A 22,263-nucleotide genomic window follows, 5' to 3' on the forward strand; every position below is an offset into this window, starting at 1 on the left:
TTCCTGATCGGATAATACAGCGACGTTTCAGCTGCTAGCTGTAGTCTTTGTCAACCTTTAAATATTTGCACCAGTGAAACCCTGCTGTCCCGAGGTCTGACTTCTACATAAAACGTTTTACTTGATTTATCCATTGACTGTAATTGGTGACAAGGAGTTTAAAAAAAAAAAAGCATATTTTTCATTGTTTGACCTCCCATAGTTTTTTGTTCATTTTTTGTTGGATATAAAAGTGTAACATGCCAAACTTTTCCCGCGAAAAAAAGTATGGGAACGTGTGTTTTTTTTTTTTTAATTAAACGTATGAAAACATACAGGTATATGTTTCTATATGTTTTTCATTGCCTGCAATATTAAAAAGAAAAAGAAAAAAAAGCAATATATATTATATATATTATTTACTGTTTCCCCAAAAATAAGCCCTGGCATGATTTTTCAGGATGCTTAAACTATAAGCCCTACTCCAAAATAAAGCCCCAGTTGCAATTAATAAAATAAGTCAATGTAAATAATGTCCAGGCAGCTGTACATGTAAAAAAGTAAGATCTTTTGGAGCAAAAATTAATATAAGACCCTGTCTTATTTTCGGGAAGTGTGTGTGTGTGTGTGTGTGTGTGTGTGTGTGTGTGTGTGTGTGTATATATGTATATGTGTGTGAGGGGAAAAAGTGTTCAACTGCAAAACTTTATTTAGAAAGGGGTTTACAGTGTGAAAGACAAATGTATACTTTAAGGTATATAAACATACGGACATAAGGGAAACACCTGGGCTGAGGTCTCACACTGTGAACTGCTAGTTTTTACAGACTGAGCCGCATGACTTTTTGCTACTGTGATTTTATAGTGAAAACCATTCAGTTAAATAGAATCTTTATGTGCAATTATATATATATATATATTATGTGTATTTGTATATGTGATATGTATACCGTAGTAATTATTGTTGGGATCTGTACATGGCACTTCACAGGCTTGAAAGGGAACCTGTCACCGGGTTCGGGCTGCCTGAGGCAGGGGTGGCCGTCACCGGGTTCGGGCTGCCTGAGGCAGGGGTGGCCGTCACCGGGTTCGGGCTGCCTGAGGCAGGGGTGGCCGTCACCGGGTTCGGGCTGCCTGAGGCAGGGGTGGCCGTCACCGGGTTCGGGCTGCCTGAGGCAGGGGTGGCCGTCACCGGGTTCGGGCTGCCTGAGGCAGGGGTGGCCGTCACCGGGTTCGGGCTGCCTGAGGCAGGGGTGGCCGTCACCGGGTTCGGGCTGCCTGAGGCAGGGGTGGCCGTCACCGGGTTCGGGCTGCCTGAGGCAGGGGTGGCCGTCACCGGGTTCGGGCTGCCTGGGGCAAGGGGTGGCCGTCACCGGGTTCGGGCTGCCTGGGGCAAGGGGTGGCCGTCACCGGGTTCGGGCTGCCTGGGGCAAGGTGGGGCCGCCACCGGGTTCGGGCTGCCTGGGGCAAGGTGGGGCCGCCACCGGGTTCGGGCTGCCTGGGGCAAGGTGGGGCCGCCACCGGGTTCGGGCTGCCTGGGGCAAGGTGGGGCCGCCACCGGGTTCGGGCTGCCTGGGGCAAGGTGGGGCCGCCACCGGGTTCGGGCTGCCTGGGGCAAGGTGGGGCCGCCACCGGGTTCGGGCTGCCTGGGGCAAGGTGGGGCCGCCACCGGGTTCGGGCTGCCTGGGGCAAGGTGGGGCCTCCACTTCCGTGTATGCATTATACTGAAATGTACAGGCGTTTCAGAATAAACACTTGGAACAGCGTAGTATGGGACGGAGCTATCCGTCATCGTGCTGTGGGTGGCGAGGGGCCGCTTCGGCCCGCCTCTTTGACTCTGAGCTCCTTTCTGAGTCAAATTTCAAAGTGTGTTTCTCCTGTAACTTTGTGGCGGCGTTTCAGAATAACATGTACATGAGGCAATGGGTATGGTTTTGTGGTTTGGGCAGCATGAACCTGATGCCAGGTTCTCTTTAACACATTAAAGCAGTGGTCCCCAACCTTTTTGGCACCAGGGACCGGCTTCAAGCAAGAACATTTTTACAAGGCCCGGCAGGGTTGGGCGGGACATGGGCGGGGCTTTGGTTATATGGGGCGGTGTTATGAAGGGGGTTGGAGTTTAGTGCATACTTATTTAATTATGACATTTAGAATGTCCTGGCAGTACACACGTAAGGCAGTATAATATATCTCCCCCCACCCCCCAGCACACACATAGGGCAGTATATAATCCATTCCCCACCAAGCACACACATAGGGCAGCATATAATTTATCTCCCCCCCCCAGTAATAGACAGCCCCTCCCCCTGTAATAAGTAGCAGCCCCCCCCCCAAGTTGTAAGCAGCCCCCCCAGTAGTAAGCAGCGCCCCCCCTCCCCCCAGTAATAAGCAGCCCCCAAGTAATAGGTGGCCACCACCCTCAGAAATAAACAGCCCCCCCCTAGTAATAAGAACCCCACCCCCACCCCATATACTTACCTCCTCCCCACTGTCAGCGTCGGTCCCTCTCTGCTTGCCCAGACGTCAGTGTGCAGCCCTGCACGCTTCCTCCCCGAGTCCTCTTCTGCGGAACTAATGAGTAGGGGACTTGGGGAGGAGGATCCTGGTTGCACACTGAGGTCACTGTGCCCCGGGACCAGTGCGATTACCAGTGGGGAGCTGCGGCGCCCCTGCTGGTAATCGCCTCAGTGGTCAGCGGCGTCGGCACGCCGCGAGCTACATAGCACAAGGCAGCGGGCCGGATTCGGGCCGCGGGCCTTGTGTTTATAGGAAAAGTTCCGCGGACCGGCGCTAACCACCTAACTGCTGGCCCCGGTCCACGGCCCGGTGGTTGGGGACCCCTGGATTAAAGAATCCAACGTTGGCTTTCTTTAGTCCAAAATACACAGTGGCAGCAAAGTCATGCAGGACCTTTTTCAACATATAGCACAGACGACAAAACATCAAATAAGGACTTAAATAGCTGCCTGTCTGGGCTCTAACTAGTCAGAAGCAGGGTCCTCACTTACACCACATTCACTAAAGCGCAGCATCCAAGTGGTTAGACTTCCCACACCTGCTCATGTGGCGTTCTTACCTTGCTGACCCAATCTGATCTAATTGTCTGAAGGCAACCTGAAAATCCCACACTGGAAGGAGGAAGAATGGCGGTCCCACCACCAGCCTACTCATCGTCCCTTAGACATCCAGGCCCAGAAAACACTTAGCAAAGGTTCTGCAAACTAAGTCTGTGGATGAACCCAGCTCTTCTTGGATATGGATGAGCTATACACCCTCTCCAATACTTTCCCTCCAGCAGGTTAACATATTTAATATATAGCTTTTTATCAGAAAAGCACCCCCCCCCCTCCCCCCCTGTGTAATAGTCACCTTTTCGACCAAATCTAAAAGTAGCCCAAGGTCTGTGCTCCTTTCCTGCCAGGAAAAAAGCTCAATGTTAACCCCGTACTGACATCCGCCAATGGGATCCGTAACAATCCTGCAGTATGCAAACAGTTCAGCACTTTTAGTAACCCCATAGCCTTCCATGCTGATCGGCCGGCTGATAAGATTCCTCATTATGTGCTGCCCTGCTTACAGATTTCTTCAGCCTCATCCGCAATAACGCACCAGACAAGATATAGGCAGCTGAGAATTACGTAACAAAAGCAGGGATTTGCTTTTAATAAATGTCATCACTGCAGCACAAGAGAGAGAGAAGTGACTGAGAGGTCAGGACTTGTTTGTTTTCTCCTTTTTAGTTTACAATTTTAGCTAAAAATTAGAATTAATACTTTTTCAGTCATACTAAATGTAAGTCAGCACTTAAAGGGTCGCCAACCATTTCCTATGCCCCCAAGGAAATCTTGCGATCCCCCGTTAGGTTAATGTACTAGGGGTGCACCGTATAGCCATGTATGGGTACCTATATATTAGGACAAGTACTAAGGGTGCCCTGTGTAGTCATGTCTGGGTCCCTATATATTAGGACAAGTACTAAGGGTGCACTGTGTAGCAATGTCTGGGTCCCCTATATTAGGACAAGTACTAAGGGTACACTGTGTAGCCATGTCTGGGTCACTATATATTAGGACAAGTACTAAGGGTGCGCTGTGTAGTCATGTCTGGGTCTCTATATATTAGGACAAGTACTAAACATGCTCTGTGTAGTCATGTCTGGTTCCCCTATATATTAGGACAAGTAGTAAGGGTGCCCTGTGTAGCCATGTCTGGTCCCCCATATATTAGGACAAGTACGAAGGGTGCTCTGTGTAGACATGTCTGGTCCCCTATATATTAGGAGAAGTACTAAGGGTGCCCTGTGTAGCCATGTCTGGGTCCCCTATATATTAGGAGAAGTACTAAGGGTGCCCTGTGTAGCCATGTCTGGGTCCCCTATATATTAGGACAAGTACTAAGGGCGCACTGTGTAGCCATGTCTGGGTCCCCTATATATTAGAACAAGTACTAAGGGTGCACTGTGTAGTCATGTCTGGGTTCTCTATATATTAGGACAAGTACTAAGGGTGCACTGTGTAGCCATGTCTGGTTCCCCTATATATTAGGACAAGTACTAAGGGTGTACTGTGTAGCCATGTCTGGTCCCCTATATATTAGGACAAGTACTAAGAGTGCACTGTGTAGCCATGTCTGGTCCCCTATATATTAGGACAAGTACTAAGGGTGCACTGTGTAGCCATGTCTGGTCCCCTATATATTAGGACAAGTAGTAAGGGTACACTGTGTAGTCATGTCTGGTCCCCTATATATTAGGACAAGTACTAAGGGTGCACTGTGTACCATGTCTGGTCCCCTATATATTAGGACAAGTACTAAGGGTGCACTGTGCAGTCATGTCTGGGTCCACTATATATTAGGACAAGTACTATGGGTGCACTGTGTAGTCATGTCTGGGTCCCCTATATATTAGGTCATGTACTAAGGGTGCACTGTGTAGCCATGTCTGGGTCCCCTATATATTAGGACAAGTACTAAGGGTGCCCTGTGTAGCCATGTCTGGGTCCCCTATATATTAGGTCATGTACTAAGGGTGCACTGTGTAGCCATGTCTGGGTCCCCTATATATTAGGACAAGTACTAAGGGTGCACTGTGTAGCCATGTCTGGGTACCCTATATACTAGGACAAATACTAAGGGTGCACTTTGTAGACATGTCTGGGTCCCCTATATATTAGGACAAGTACTAAGGGTGCACTGTGTAGCCATGTCTGGGTCCCCTATATATTAGAACAAGTACTAAGGGTGCACTGTGTAGTTATGTCTGGGTCCCTATATATTAGGACAAGTAGTAAGGGTGCACTATGTAGCCATGTCTGGGTCCCCTATATATTAGGACAAGTACTAAGGGTGCACTGTGTACCATGTCTGGTCCCCTATATATTAGGACAAGTACTAAGGGTGCACTGTGCAGTCATGTCTGGGTCCACTATATATTAGGACAATTACTAAGGGTGCACTGTGTAGCCATGTCTGGGTACCCTATATACTAGGACAAATACTAAGGGTGCACTTTGTAGACATGTCTGGGTCCCCTATATATTAGGACAAGTACTAAGGGTGCACTGTGTAGCCTTGTCTGGGTCCCCTATATATTAGGACAAGTACTAAGGGTGCACTGTGTAGCCATGTCTGGGTACCCTATATACTAGGACAAATACTAAGGGTGCACTTTGTAGACATGTCTGGGTCCCCTATATATTAGGACAAGTACTAAGGGTGCACTGTGTAGCCATGTCTGGGTCCCCTATATATTAGAACAAGTACTAAGGGTGCACTGTGTAGTTATGTCTGGGTCCCTATATATTAGGACAAGTAGTAAGGGTGCACTATGTAGCCATGTCTGGGTCCCCTATATATTAGGACAAGTACTAAGGGTGCACTGTGTACCATGTCTGGTCCCCTATATATTAGGACAAGTACTAAGGGTGCACTGTGCAGTCATGTCTGGGTCCACTATATATTAGGACAATTACTAAGGGTGCACTGTGTAGCCATGTCTGGGTACCCTATATACTAGGACAAATACTAAGGGTGCACTTTGTAGACATGTCTGGGTCCCCTATATATTAGGACAAGTACTAAGGGTGCACTTTGTAGACATGTCTGGGTCCCCTATATATTAGGACAAGTACTAAGGGTGCCCTGTGTACCATCTCTGGTCCCCTATATATTAGAACAAGTACTAAGGGTGCACTGTGTAACCATGTCTGGGTCCCTATATATTAGGACAAGTACTAAGGGTGTACTGTGTAGACCTCTCTGGGTCCCTATATATTAGGACAAGTACTAATGGTGCACGGTGTAGCCATGTCTGGGTCCCCTATATATTAGGACAAGTACTAAGGGTGCACTGTGTAGCCATGTCTGGGTCCCTATATATTAGGACAAGTACTAAGGGTGCACTGTGTAGCCATGTCTGGGTCCCCTATATATTAGGACAAGTACTAAGGGTGCCCTGTGTAGCCATGTCTGGGTCTCCTATATATTAGGACAAGCACTAAGGGTACACTGTGTAGCCATGTCTGGGTCCCCTATATATTAGGACAAGTACTAAGGGTGCACTGTGTAGCCATGTCTGGGTCCCCTATATATTAGGACAAGCACTAAGGGTACACTGTGTAGCCATGTCTAGGTCCCCTTTATATTAGGACAAGTACTAAGGGTGCACTGTGTAGTCATGTCTGGGTCCCTATATATTAGGACAAGTACTAAGGGTGCCCTGTGTAGCCATGTCTGGGTCCCCTATATATTAGGACAAGTACTAAGGATGCACTGTGTAGCCATGTCTGGGTCCCCTATATATTAGGACAAGTACTAAGGGTGCCCTGTGTAGACATGTCTGGGTCCCCTATATATTAGGACAAGTACTAAGGGTGCACTGTGTAGCCATGTCTGGGTCCCCATATATATTAGGACAAGTACTAAGGGTGCCCTGTGTAGCCATGTCTGGGTCCCCTATATATTAGGACAAGTACTAAGGGTGCCCTGTGTAGACCTGTCTATGTCCCCTATATATTAGGACAAGTACTAAGGGTGCCCTGTGTAGCCATGTCTGGGCACCCTATTTATTAGGAGAATAAAGTCTCTTCACCCATTTGGCTCTCCAGAAATGAGTATGAGTTCAAGACATCATATGTACAGGCAGCTCTCTCTTTTGTAGTTTATAGGGTTTATGGAATGCCAGGCCGTTACCTGGACATACATCATCCTCAATGTAGAGAGCCATATGCATTGTCGCCCCCTCTCTAGCTGATTAGGGGGAAAGGTGTCCCCCATTCTTCCAATAGATGGGAGTCCTGGAAGTTGACCTTACTTGGATCCGTTATGGCATATACTTAGGATACACCATAAATGTCTCACATGGGAATATGATTCCAGCCCTTGGAAGTGGTTTGGTATGGCATTGTGGCCCTCAAACCAGAAAGGGTTGTGCAACCCTCGGTGTAGTGCTGTTTTCCATCATAAATTGCTTAACACTCAGTTGCTGTGAGGGCAGGGGCATTGTCACGATTGATGAACCAGTCACCTGAGTGTTAAAGGGGTTTTGTCATAAAAAAAAAACAACAATTCTATACTCCCTTATTCTTCCCCGTCAGTCTCCTTACCAGATCTTCCCCTTGCTGAGCTTCTACAGTTCCCCCTCAGGGTCACCTCACTGCACGCCGACTGGCTTGTTATGAAGGCTGCCTTGCTTAGATTCTTCTTCCGGGCCAGTCAGTGCAGGTCACATTGTTCACTGGCTAGGAAGGAATGCTAATCTATTTCAGAGACAGCGTGCATGAGGTAACCTCTGAAGTAGATCGGCACACCCCTGCTGGCCTGTGAATTGTGGTGTAACGTACATTGGCTGGCAAGAAGAAGACTGCCGGCAATGTACATAACCTCACAGGAAGCAGAAGAATCAGCCAGCTGGAGGTGAGATGATCCCCGTGACTGCAGGAGACAGGAGAAGATAGTGGAGGTGAAGATCTGGTAAGTAGACAGACTGGGGAGGAATGCTTAAGTATAGATTTTTTTTATTGATTTTTTTTTTTTTAATGGCAGAACCACTTTTAGCAATTTTTGACTAAAAACTGAACCACGCCCTTGCATCACTCTCTGTATTCACCAGATCTCACTCTGCGCAACTTTTTTTACGAGTGCATTGGGCAGTGGAAAAGGAGACAAAATTTCATAGCAGCACGTTGTTCATGTGAAGCATACGTCGCAAAATAGGCGAAAAGCTGAACGACTCGTGGAAGCCGGTACTAGCAACGCCCCACCCACCAGAAGAAGATAACTGTTTATGAGTATCCCCTCGTATATAAATTAAGCTTTTTTTTTTTTTAAGCTTTTAAAGCATTCTATAAAATTTAGTAGCCACATTTTGAAAAAATAAATAACTTTTTATATAAGTTTACAGAACTATTGCAAATTTGTGCACTAATGCCCTGATTGCACACTTCAAGCACGCAGCTCGTTATTACTGCTTCCCTGTACTCGCAGCATTAGACACAGGCCGTTAAGCTGATGTCAAAGGCATCTCGTTATCCGAGCAGCTGGCTCCCGCTCGTTTGCCCTCACTTACTGTACATCTGGAAAAGTCCTCCTTCCAGCTGGGAGCTATTTCATGTCTAAACCACATCCCCCCCGGGCTTAGTGCAAATATCCTTCTGACAGTGTCAGCTATACTTAGCATTAATAGGTGGATGCAAATTAAAACGAAATTGTGCAAGTGGCAGAAAACCCAAACTCTCCCGCACTTATCAATGCTTTCACATTTATATTTTTCCTACATTTTATTATTTTTAATATGTGACTTTTTTAGGGTGCCATTCAGGTAATGAGAAATAGTTTACTGGGCGAAAGTTTTTAATTTACATGTAACTTTTTTTTGACCTTGTTAGGCAGTTATGAAATGTTTCTTTATAGAATTTAATATAGACTACGAACTGTTAGAAAATGGTATGTATTATAAAATGCGGAATGGGAAGCATATGGTGGGGGACAAAGCCAAGCTAGGAACTTCTTATATCTTCTGAATGCGGATTGGGGCTGTAGAAACACTTGCAGGTTGTCCGTTTTCCCGAAAAGACCTATTTCTTAAAATGGTGTTTGCAGGAGATAATCTCCAACTGTGTCTGTTCGTTTGCCCTCTGCTCATAATAAATTGGAAATGTATCCATGTATGTCAATGGAGAAGACTAAGACTAGCAGAAGAGCTCACGGTCCATATCTGTCCACAGACTATTGTCTGCAGTGGGTTGTAGATCAACATGGAAATGGAAAGATGGAACACTACCTCTGCAGTGCCACCTTTTTGGAAGACAGTATTCCTGCAAGTCAGTGTCCAACTATTTTAACCCCTTAGTGACGGAGCTTTTTTGCTTTTTTTTCCATTTTCGTTTTTTCCTCCTCCCTTTTTAAAAAATCGTAGCTCCTTTATTTATCGACGTCGCTGTATGAGGGCTTGTTTTTTTGCAGGGCGAGTTGTATTTTTCAATGGTGCTATTTATTATACCAGATAATGTACTGAAAAAGTTTTTAAAAATTCTAAGCGGATAGAAATGGGAAAAAAAGACATTCCGCCATCTTTCGCTGCGTTCTGTTTCTACGGCGCACAAACTGCAACAAAAATGACATGATATCTTTATTCTGTGGGTCAGTACGATTACTACGATACCAAAGTTGTATAGTTTTTTTTCGCTGTACTACTTGTATTTTTTTTAAAAGATATTTAATTTTCTGTGTCCATTTTCTGCGCACAATAACTTTTTTTATTTTTCTGTCGACATAGTTATGTGAGGGCTCATTTTGTGCGGGATGTTCCGTTGTTTCCCTTGGTACCATTCCTGCATAGAATTGACATTTGGTTCGCTTTTCATTACATTTTTTCTCGGAGATAGGATGACCAAAAAAAGTGCATTTTGGGCGTTCTTATTTTTTTTTCGGACCATGTTTAGTTTGTGGGGTAAATAATACATTACTTTGATAGATCGGACTCTTACGGACGCAGCGATGCCAGAAACATATTTTTGGTTTATTATTTTGATTCTTTTTAATGCAAATATAGTAAAAGGGTTTTTTTTTTAACTTTTATAACTTTTTTTAAAAATAATTACTAAAACTTTATCGATTTTATTTTTACACTTTCTTTTAGTCCTCCTAGAGGACTACAACCAGCGATGCTTTCATCGCTCCTGCAGTATGATGTAAGGCTTTAGCATTACATCATACTGTTTTTTGACAGCAGTCTATCAAGCCACCCCATGGAGATGGCTTGATAGGCAGTCTGCTAAAGCAGCCCCTGGGCCTTTCAGAAGGCCCCCGGCTGCCATGACACCTGCACGGCTCCCCCGATCTCACCGCGGGGGGGGGGGGGGGCTGTATGGGACCCTCGAACATTGTTCAGGGGATTTAAATGCCGCTGTCAGAATTGTCGTGATCGGCCGAATGGGCGATTGCGGCTATTGCCCGCGGGTGTCAGCTGTAATAATCACCTGAAGCCCGCACTGTATGGAGGGAGATAGCGGCGCTATCTCCCTCCATACACGTCCTGCAACAGCAGGACGTAAAACACTATAGGACCGTCACTAAGGGGTTAAACAAGCCTTACAACAATGACTGGGAATTGTAAGCCAAAACCAGAATAACCATGCACAGACAGCTGCTTCGGGATGATTGCACCTCCTCAGTGTGCAGTAGGTTTCAGGACTGGCTATTGAGAGGCCTGTAGACGTGGATCAGGAAGGGTATCATTTCTCCTTCAGAAGAGCAGCTAGGTGGTGAGTGAGGAGACTTATTTGGCCATCCATGCTCCTCACTAGCCAAGCCAGAAACCTACTGCACACTGATGAGAGCAATCAACCTGAAACAGCTGTCTGTGCATGGTTATTCTGGCTTTGGCTTACAATTCCCAGTCATTGTTATAAGGCTTGTTTGCGAGGCCAAGATGGTCTCATAATGTACAGGGACCAGCAGCTTGAACCTAAGTGTTTTGCTTAATGGGATTGTGTCATCAGAAAATAATATTTGAAGATTTTAATTTTCCAAAAAGAAAAATTACAATATCTCATGATTTTCCCCGTGCCCACTAAGCCTAATAATAGTCTGACACTTGTCAGGAGAGAAAACTTTTCAGCAGTCATCTCATTACCATTACAGGCTGGATTACAATGAAATCGAACACTGTTAGCATGGTATTCAATGTTCATAATAGGTGATGTAACAGCTCGCCTCCTCTCCCTCCCTCTATAACAACCTCTGCACAGGTCACAGAGCATGCCCAGAACACTCTCCCATAGAAGTGAATGAGTCCCTCCAGCTAATTGTGCCTGAGGCTGCTGTACAGAACAGATAATCTCACCCTATGATGCAGTTAATGGCCAGAGTGAACACTGCAAAATATTAGCATGGTAGAAAAAAAAATCACCAAAAATTTTTAGAAAAGTCAACTTGCTGTAAATCCTGATTTTAGATAGTGGATCATTTTTGCTGACCCATTTCCTTTAACCATAGAGTACAAACTGGATGTTCTCTCCGTTGTGCTCCTTGAAAATACACTTTGATTCAGGCGCTATTCCAAAAACAAGAACACATCTCGACGACAGAAAATAGTGACATTTTTTTTCTCTTTTGCGGAAAATAAAAACTGTATGAGCATAAACCAAAACTATGGCCTAACAATACTCCTACTATATGCACATAGGCCTATCCCTTGTTCAGTCCCTTGCTGGCTGAATGTGATGCCCTCATCTCCAATGGTGTCATGTGCTGCACCAGAGACCGCCATAACGCATCAGGTTGGCCATCACTGTCTAGGTAATGTACTAAACCTACAATACTACTATATTTTTGTTTTTAAATGTATTTTTGATTATTTCTCCTTTTTTCTTTGGTATTTTATAAAACCAAAAGCCCAATTTAATCTGGATAGTAAAATGTCTCAAAAGCATTACATTACTGATAAAATAAAACAGGAAGACATTTGCAAAGCTTTGTTTAAAGAGCCTCTCCAGTAAATTTCTTTTGTTCCATTGATTCTGTAACTTGCTTCCTAGTATATATAAGACCGCTAGTGTAACTTGATTAGTTATTCCCTTCCATCTGAAACTTCCTGGCCTCCTTCTCCCCAGGTGGGTAAAGTGATCTCAATTCTGGCCAGCTCAGATTTACTTGGTTAATGTGTTGAGTTTCTAGTCAGTTTCTCGGTCAGCATTACTCCTGTGTGATGTTATTACATGGACCCTACCACAGAAACTGCCTAGAGTTGGCTGCGGACACTGCTGTCACAGTTACTGCAAATGATCACATAGCTCCTGTCACACTGTTGTAAAAGAGAATATCACAGCTCATCCTCCTGACTGTATACCTATGGTCTGTAGCTGATGTATGTGAATACAGAATGTAATAGCACTGTTTCCCCTGCAGCATAGATGATAAAGTCTCTAGCTGCCCGTGTAATGCTGTGCCGAAGCATCATGGGATTGATGCAAAAGCACCAATCTCAACATCAAGATGGTGTCTGATAGGTGTCATTGCATAGAAGTGATTGCAGTGTACATAGGATACCTCCCAAGTGTGAGAAGGGGCAGGGGATAGAAAAATGTGCTTTAGCCAGCGTGGCCCTTTAACACTTGCTGCTGCCAGTGAATCGTGGTTGACGTTTACAGAGATTTGCTTTGCTATGCTTGGATGTAAGAGGTTAGTAGCGATAGCAAGTGTTGTACATGGAAGACGTGGGTAGCGATAGTTAGTGTAGTACATGTAAGAGGTGGGTAGCGACAGCTGCTGTTGTACATGGAAGAGGTGGGTAGCGACAGCTGCTGTTGTACATGGAAGAGGTGGGTAGCGATAGCTGCTGTTGTACATGGAAGAGGTGGGTAGCGATAGCTGCTGTTGTACATGGAAGAGGTGGGTAGCGATAGCTGCTGTTGTACATGGAAGAGGTGGGTAGCGACAGCTGCTGTTGTACATGGAAGAGGTGGGTAGCGACAGCTGCTGTTGTACATGGAAGAGGTGGGTAGCGACAGCTGCTGTTGTACATGGAAGAAGTGGGTAGCGACAGCTGCTGTTGTACATGGAAGAGGTGGGTAGCGACAGCTGCTGTTGTACATGAAAGAGGTGGGTAGCGATAGCTGGCGTTGTACATGGAAGAGGTGGGTAGCGATAGCTGCTGTTGTACATGAAAGAGGTGGGTAGCGATAGCTGGTGGTGTACATGAAAGAGGTGGGTAGCGATAGCTGGTGGTGTACATGAAAGAGGTGGGTAGCGATAGCTGCTGTTGTACATGAAAGAGGTGGGTAGCGATAGCTGCTGTTGTACATGAAAGAGGTGGGTAGCGATAGCTGGTGTTGTACATGTTGTGCCTCTCTCACACGGGCGTAATTAGCTGCACGCAGCAAGTATACAATGACAGCAAGTATACTATGACATACACTGTTAGTTAGGACATGCCGCAATTTTTTTAGTGCGTGTACTTCTCGCACGTATTGTGAGAGGCATGATTGAAGTCTATGGGAGATTGTTACTGCGTATAATACGCAGTGAGCATGCGCTCATGTGAGAGAGGCCTAAGAGAGTTGGCAATTGATTTGTGGATCTATAGTATGTATTTGACACTGACCTACGTGCGGGTGGCCATCATATAAACCAGTAATGGTAAACCTATGACACTTGTGCCATAGGCAGCATGCAGAGCCCTCCCTGCAGGCACGCGCCGACGTCGGCCGCTCGCCACGTTAGTGAATACCGGCAGGGGCCGCTGCTCCCCTGCCAGTATTCACCCAGCTGCGCTGATAGCGGCGCAGATCCTGACGCACACTATAACGTCAGCGTGCAGCTGGGATCCTCCTTCCCCTCCCCTGACGTCTCCTCTTAGGTTCCGCAAGAGCAGGGGAGAAGGCGTCCGGCAGCACATACTGACGTCACAGTGTGCATCGGGATCAGTGCCGAGCAGAGGAGGGGGTAAGTATATGGGTCTCAGGGGGGCACTATTACTACTGGGTCTGTTGTGGGATGTCACTATTACTACTGGGGGATGTCACTATTACTACTGGGGCCACTGTGGAATGTCATTATTACTACTGGGGCCTGCTGTGGGATGTCACTATTACTACTGGGGCCCGCTGTGGGATGTCACTATTATACTGGGGGCTGCTGTGGGATGTCACTATTATACTGGGGGCTGCTGTGGGATGTCACTATTACTATGGGGGGCTGCTGTGGGATGTCACTATTATACTGGGGGCCACTGTGGGGTGTCACTATTATACTGGGGGCCACTGTGGGGTGTCACTATTACTGCTGGGGCCGCTGTGGGGTGTCACTATTACTGCTGGGGGCCGCTGTGGGGTGTCACTATTACTGCTGGGGGCCGCTGTGGGGTGTCACTATTACTGCTGGGGGCCGCTGTGGGGTGTCACTATTACTGCTGGGGGCCGTTGTGGGGTGTCACTATTACTGCTAGGGGCCGCTGTGGGGTGTCACTATTACTGCTAGGGGCCGCTGTGGGGTGTCACTATTACTGCTGGGGGGCGCTGTGGGGTGTCACTATTACTGCTGGGGGCCGCTGTGGGGTGTCACTATTACTGCTGGGGGCCGCTGTGGGGTGTCACTATTACTGCTAGGGGCCGTTGTGGGGTGTCACTATTACTGCTAGGGGCCGCTGTGGGGTGTCACTATTACTGCTAGGGGCCGCTGTGGGGTGTCACTATTACTGCTAGGGGCCGCTGTGGGGTGTCACTATTACTGCTGGGGGCCGCTGTGGGGTGTCACTATTACTGCTGGGGGCCGCTGTGGGGTGTCACTATTATCGCTGTGGTCGCTCAGGGTGGGGGTTACTATCACTGCTGGGATATGTTTACACATGGCGGAAATGCTGCAGAATGTCCTCAACGGAAATTTCCATGGCAAATTTTGCAGCATTTCCGCATCCAAAAAGCAGTCAAAATCTGCACCCTGTCTATTTTGAAGCGGCCCTTTTCTTTTTAGAACGACAGAGGTAAAATCATACCTGGTGATGAGCCCCACCACCTGACATGTTGGCACTTTGCGATAAATAAGTGGGTTTTGGGTTGCAGTTTGGGCAGCCGGTCTCTAAATGGTTCCATCACTGATATGACCCATTTGCCACAGTATGTAAAGCCCATGCAGGTCTTGGTGGCGTTTGCATGTCGCCTACTATATGGTGTGCAGAGATGTAATTACTAGACTTCCTATCTGTGGTCATTTATATTCCACTTCTCTTCTCTTCACACGTCTAATGTTCTCCCCCTTCGTCTGACCCGGAGGGTTCTCTGCCTCGTCTGACAGTGACGGAGCTTCGAGGCCCAGGAGAAAATCCAATAACATTTCCCCTTGTTGATAGAAGTACAGTTTTAGCCGTTCTTGTTATGCTGCCCTGTTTTCTTATCTCAGAAGAGTGAAATATGTGTGTGCAAATTAGTAGAGAAGGAATCCTATCCCTGGCCGTATCCGCCGAGCTCCCGAGTGCTACATGTTTGGTCAACAAGCAACAGTGGGTGGTCAGGCTGCGGCACAGGACAAGGACCCGCTGTGCACAGGAAAAACTCTTCAAAGGTACTGAAGGGTGGTGAGGAAGTCTGCCGGGCTTCAGAAAGTCCCCGGGGCTACGGATCTGAGCTCCCTCTGACTATTGTGGGCTGTGAGAACGCTCAATATGAGATACTCCATGAAGAGGAGGCACTTCACCTGCACTCACATCTGTCCTCACATAGGCTGCCGGCTTGTGGGAAACTCCAGGAACTCACAAGTACATCGAACTGGAGGGAAGACTCCGCTTACGCTTCCCACTACTTATGTAGTTAGAACTTCTTGGAGGGGCACATGCCGGGTGAACAGCTGGCCTGTAGAAGTGCTACACCTAGTCTTAGGTCTTTTACTTGTTGAGTAGTATGTGTACCATGTGACTCGGGAAAACTTTTTGGGATCTTTGTCAGTCCGTGAAGAGACAAGACTTGGAAGAATTAAAAAGCTGCTGTTGGTGTGGCCGTAATCAGTCATGCAGTGCTGGGATTGTGGATCTGATTGTCAGATGACCATGTCTAAGTGCCAAATGGCTACATTGTGTGGAAGTATTTATTGGCCTCCTATGGCTGTTTTTTGCGGGGGGAGGGGTTTGGACCTTTTGATATTGCAAAAAGGTTGTGGGACCCGCCTCATTGCCTAGTGACGGCGCAGGAAAATCTGTACTGCGCATGTCCGATCACTGGTTGGCTGGATCATTCACAGTACAGAAGAAAGAAGGAAACGACAGGTACGCGGAGTCACCGGCCGTGCACAGGGGCGGATTCCGGAGTGGGAACCCGCATCTGGAATCTGACCAGCACCTTTAGGCCTTATGTCCACCGGTGGATCTGATTTGCAGAATCCACGCAGGTGGACCACAAGTCAGGCCGCTGTGGATCCCACACGGACGGCTTCCATTGAAGTCACTGGAAGCCATCCGATCTGTGCCACGCCCGCAGCTGACACTACGGACGTGCCGCGGATCCGCAGGAAAGCAAGAGATTTTAAAAAAGAAAAAGCACTGCGCATGCGTGTGGCGTGCCCGCACGCATCCGCCATGCAGAAGAAAGAAGATCCGTCCGGGACATAGACGACCTGCACAGGATCCGGACAAGTCAGAAAATGTCCATGGCCGCGGGCAGGGCCAGATCCTGCTGTGGGTTCCTGCGGGTGGAATCCGACCTGTCCGTGGACATGAGGCCTTAGTACGCCAAGCTGCTGGCAGAGGCATTAATATAAGCAGTCGGTTGCAGCTCGCCTGTTTGGTGACCATTTCCAAATAGCAATATTTTTCCTACATCATAAAACTAAAACTGAAGAACTGTAAAAATTAAAGCTGAGAAACCAATAAATCCTTTTTTGACTATCAGCAGAGGGCTGCGGTCTGGTGTATACATCATCATCCGTAGGTCAGTGGTGTGCGAAGGAGGTAGAGGTCCTGTAGCCTCACCATTAAACTACTCACCCGTTAGTGGCTGGGCTTACCTCCCAGGATAGCCAGGTCTGATGTTTGTTTTTTCCCCCTCTACACCACTTTCACAACCCTTGGGTCAGTTTTCCACCCCCTTCGTTGCTAACAATGTTGTTCCTATTAACCCTTTCCTACACAGCCCTGTAATAGTATGTTGTAGGTAGTAGATCGTTCCCCTAACATGCTGGACTATTACGATGCAAAGGTAGCGCAGGGTCGGGAGATGAGCGCCGCTGTAACATTCAGATGACGCCCTATGGCAATAGTAACCGTAAACTCCCCAAATTGTAGCTACCTGCATACTTGTATATCGTGGGCTGCCGGTACTTTATTTTTAAAAGGATTCAAATTTACATTAAATAGTTTTTCATATTTTTTTTGTTTACTTTTTGTACACATTACCCCTAATAACATAAAAAACCCTATATGTGATGGGGGGAAAACCCAAAAAAATAATTTTGCCAGACCAGGAAAAAAAAAGTAGCGCCATAAAACTCACTAAAAAGTATCTGTTCCTTTTGGACCAAAACACTCTGGTCTTTAAGGAGTTAGTCATAGCTTTAAATATATGTTAAATGAATAAAACTAAAATCCTGCAGTTACCTGTAGTCTTCGCTGGTGATCCAGCCCCGCACTCCTCCCGGTCTATGTGTAGGAACAGATACCACCTGACCGATGCCATTGTCTTGCCATCATGGCTCCCAGCATCTGGACGCGGTCTTCAGCGTTCTTTTTCTATCCCCCAAAAAACTAAACCTGCTGGAATGGAAGCAAACTGAAGGCTTTGCTTTCCGTATTAATATTATTTAATTAATATATATTATTATTATTTTTTTAATCCTACTAAAATCAATGGGGGGAAAAAACAAATCAGTTTTTTCACCCCCATTTTTAGTTCCGTTTCTCTCCTCCAAAAACGGATCAGAGAGACGGAAACCCTGAACTGACTGGAATGCAGGTGTGAAAGCAGCCATACATGATCATTTGCATTAAACTGCTGCATTGGCATACAGAATGATAAAATAATGGCATCCGTGCAGACGGACTGAACTGCATGTTAGAGGAGCAACAAGAGTAAACATGCTGGTTACAGCGTGGGGTTGGTCCTTGTAGAAAACCAAAATCTGATCTGCATATAACATGTTTGATAGATACAGATGGGATTGTTACAATTTACAGTGCCTGCCTTTATATTGGTGTGATGCTGCCCTCTAGTGGCACTTTTTCCACTTCACCTGTTTAACTTGTTTTAGGGTAGTTCACTTGAACTGATGATTGTTCCTGGCTTGGTCACCACACCAGCTAATAAAATTAGTTTACCCTTGTTGTACGAACTGTCGCAATGTTTATGTAAAGCTGTACAAAGTTTTACTATCTATACTGTCTTTTTGCTCAAGAAGTATAAATTACATTTTTCCAATATGCATAAAGTGTTTTAAAAATGTTAGTTTTTTTTGTTTTGTTTTTTTACTTTTATTACCTTTTTTTTCTTTTTATGATAAAAACTTTTTAAAACTGATTTTTTTTTTTTTAATTTACTTTATTTATTTTATTTTTTTTTAAGCCCCCATAGGGGACATGAACTTGCGATGGTTTGATCACTCCTGCAACAGAATGTAATACCATAGTATTATATTCTAGTGTAATCTGCCATGGCAACCAAACGGCACCCCGCTATCTCATCAAGGCACCCGAACATTAATCGAGACCTTTAAATGTCGCTGTCATTTAAAGGGTTAACAGCTGCAATCAGCAGCAGGGCTGATTAGAGCTGTCGTAGGCGGGTGTCCGCTATAAGAAACATTGTATGGAGCTTGATCGATCCCCAAACCTCCACGACGTAACGTCCTGTAAGATATCTGGGAGTACAAATCTGTCACATGGCGTCAGAAACTAGAATCTGTGTGCGTAAATGGTGGGGGTTTTTCTCCTGTAATACTAAATTAATTATTTTCTTTTTATAAAGGGAACACAATCCTTCAGAGTCCGATGCTTGATGTCGACTGTGATGGACGTCCATCTCCAATTACCCGACTCAACCAGACAGCATCATTAAAGAGGGGCACCAGCTTCCAATCCGGACGAAATGACTGTAAGTATAGCAGACAGAAAGCGAGGGCCCTTTAAGAGAGTCCCTTATTAATCACTGTATAAAGGTCCTTCAGATAATGTATTGGTTCCTCTACTCCTCATCGTATCCCATCACTTATGTCACGTTACTAGTCTATAAAAAAGACAAAAGTAACTTTGTTGGCTAGCCAGAAATAATTATATTTGCCAACCTTTGGCGCACAGAGGCCACTTCATCAGGCACATTAACAAATGAAGGGCTGCTAACGGGACCCCCGTGCTACGAAAGGTGGGAAACCTATTTTTTTCTGGTTGGCCAATAAAGGAATCTGCTCTAAAATGCTTTTTGTCTTTTTAGTATACCAGAGTATTTAACCCCTTAAGGAGCAAGCGCAGTAAATATACAGCACTTGGTACCAGGGCTTTAATCCCGGCCGATAGCAGAAGTACAGTGTGGGATTACAGCCTCTGCTCCTGCAGTCAAGCAGGATCAGGTCAGGTCCTTGGCTGTCAGACACAGATGAGGACCCGGAGGAGAAGCATTTTGTAACCACTTCTACCTTCTTCTTTCCAGGCTACACAGCGCTCAGTGAGTACTATGTACTAGAAAGTGAAAGCGGAAGTGTTAGTTCTGCTATGAAACCAAGCAGCGCCGGGTGCCCTCTGTCACAGCAGAGCTTGTAGGGTCTTAGTAAACCCTGGCCAGCTCTGTTAGTGACTAATGTTACTACAGGGGATGTTCTCTCCTGTAACTGGGGCTCCTATGGATGCCTTTGCTACAGTGGAAAAGTATGAAAATAGAAAAAAAAGCAATTTGTATGTCCCCTAGAGGTCTTATATGATGTAGTAGGGGTCATAGATGGTAAAAAAAAAAAATAGTTACAAAAATAAGTTTTAAAAAATTTGCAGAATAAGATAAAAAAGAAAATGATCCAATGCCACAGCCAACCAAGACCGTCGCCATATACGCCCTGTAATCCGCAACTGTACAAACTTCTATATATCAAAACAAACTGAGGAACCCATTCCCATACTTTAGATTTAAAATTAGTATATTTACGCTAAAATAAACTATAAATTATTTTTAAAAAATCTTTTTAGCTTTTTACCCTGGATAAAAATAAAAAATAAAAAGTCAGTGAAAAAATATGTAAAAATAGCTCAGAAAATTATTTTGCTTTGTTTTTCCCCCTTCACATATAGGGCTAAGAAAAAATAGGCTGGTAAAATCACCACATGGGTAAAATCCCTAAAAAGCGTCTGGTCTTTAAGGTACTAAACAGCCTGGTCCTTAAGGGGTTAACAAAAACATAGATTTCTCTGACTAACTCGATATCGCACTATTTTTGCTGCATATCCTATTCAACCATTTATAAGATGAGTAATGTCACCGGTCCCGAATATCTGGGGTTTGCATTACAGTGCTGCTCTCCTTCCTAAGCAGCAGCTTATGGTATTAAGAGCACAACCCCCTGGTGTTTGGGAGGGGCGGTGCGGACCTCTTAGTGAGCCACAACCAGGAATGGAACCGACAAGGAAAAATGGGAAGATTTGCGTCTGCTCCGTATTTTGGAGCGACTCCTAGTTTTAGGTTACAGATATACTGACCAGAATATTGCCGCCTGAATGGGACCTTTGGTAGCGCAGTTATAACTGGCCCCTTTGTAACCTATTTTTAGGGGGTTTTCCAAAACCAAGAAATTTTAAACCATAACTTGCCAACATACTTCATTGAAATTCTTCCTCTACTCCTAATCACTGGAAGACTGATGCGGAATATCAATTACACTCTGAATCCCACCCCTAGAAGAAGTTGTCGTTTTGCTGCAAAACTCATCATTTACAGATCTGCCTGAGATGGAACTGCAGGATGAGAGTTGTGGTGATTAGATGAACGGTCTTTCCACCTGAGGCCCTAAAAGTGGTCCCCCCCTTGGCCTATAAAAGACTCTCGGAGGCCCCTTGTGTGCAGTGACCTCTTTCACCTTGGATAGTGACTTTGGATAGAGCCTGTTGACCACCAAACGTAATCAGAGATGTTCCCAGAGTCTGACAGGGGCGCATTATTGGAATGTGAGAAGCTGGATGGTCGTATCCATGAATTGTCCCCCAGCGACCGTTCTGACCAGACTGGTAGGAGGTGTTGGGACCAGTGGATGTATGAGGGCACACAAGGTGACCGAGCTCAGGACCCCCGACAGACCACCAGTAAAGAGGAGCGTCTGAGCGTCCGACAAGCACAAGCAGCTCCAACTGTTTCATTGTCCGCCATCTAGAGACAGGGGGCGCCATCATTACAGGCCCCTTTGTCTGTCTGAACTGTTTCTAGGTGCTTTGCTGAAGAACATTTGGTCTCACAGCGCCTGTTACATGTACTGCCTTTGACACCCACACACTATTTCCTCCATTTTCAGCAGTGTCGTGAATGATGAAACTGAACTGTTATGGAGTGGAACAGAGTTGTCTTCAGTGATAAATCCAGGTTTAGTGTTGGCGCTGATGACGGCCATGTTTGTGTCTGGAGACCTCGGGGGGGGGGGGGGGGAGGAGCGCCTCAATCCTGCCTGCTATGGAGCAGCATACTGCCCTTTGTTGTGTGGTGGTCTGGGGGGCCATAGCATATGACAGTCTGTCACCCCTAGTAGTGGTACGAGGGACAATGACAGCTCAGTGATATGTTCAGGACATCCTGCAGCCACATGTGTTCCTCTCATGGCGGCTTCCAAGAGGCAGCAGGATAATGCTCGGCCGCACACACAAGGGGGTCACAGGAGCCCCCCACAACATTGTCACACTTCCGTGGCTGCCCGGTCACCTGATTTATCACCAATAGAACATGTATGGGACCATCTGGGATGGCAACTTGTTTGCATGATCTAAAAACTCAACTGCAGCGAATGTGGACCTATATGCCATAAGGATAACATACGACACCTGTATGCCTCCATGCTCACCTGTATCACATCTTGTATCCAAGCTAGAGGCAGTACAACAGGGTACTAGAGCCTCCATGCTCACCTGTATAACATCTTGTATCCAAGCTAGAGGTGGTACAACAGGGTACTAGAGTCTCCATGCCTGCCCGTATCACATCTTGTATCCAAGCTAGAGGTGATACAACAGGGTACTAGAGCCTCCATGCCTGCCTGTATCACATCTTGTATCCAAGCTAGAGGCAGTACAACAGGGTACTAGAGCCTCCATGCTCGCCTGTATCACATCTTGTATCCAAGCTAG

The 22,263-nt window shown here is 46.1% G+C and overlaps 1 protein-coding gene across 1 annotated transcript in view; it reads left to right on the plus strand.

Annotated features, from left to right (window-relative positions):
* The window catches only part of EXOC2 (exocyst complex component 2), a 168,571-nt gene that overhangs the window by 80,280 nt on the left and 66,028 nt on the right, over positions 1-22,263 (plus strand). Inside the window, exon 11 of the mRNA XM_066579268.1 lies at positions 18,923-19,048. Coding sequence (XP_066435365.1) covers positions 18,923-19,048 — 126 coding nt within the window. The remainder of the gene's footprint in view (positions 1-18,922; positions 19,049-22,263) is intronic.

This window comes from Eleutherodactylus coqui, chromosome 9 (assembly GCF_035609145.1).
Source record: "Eleutherodactylus coqui strain aEleCoq1 chromosome 9, aEleCoq1.hap1, whole genome shotgun sequence".
Classification (NCBI taxonomy): Eukaryota; Metazoa; Chordata; class Amphibia; order Anura; family Eleutherodactylidae; genus Eleutherodactylus; species Eleutherodactylus coqui.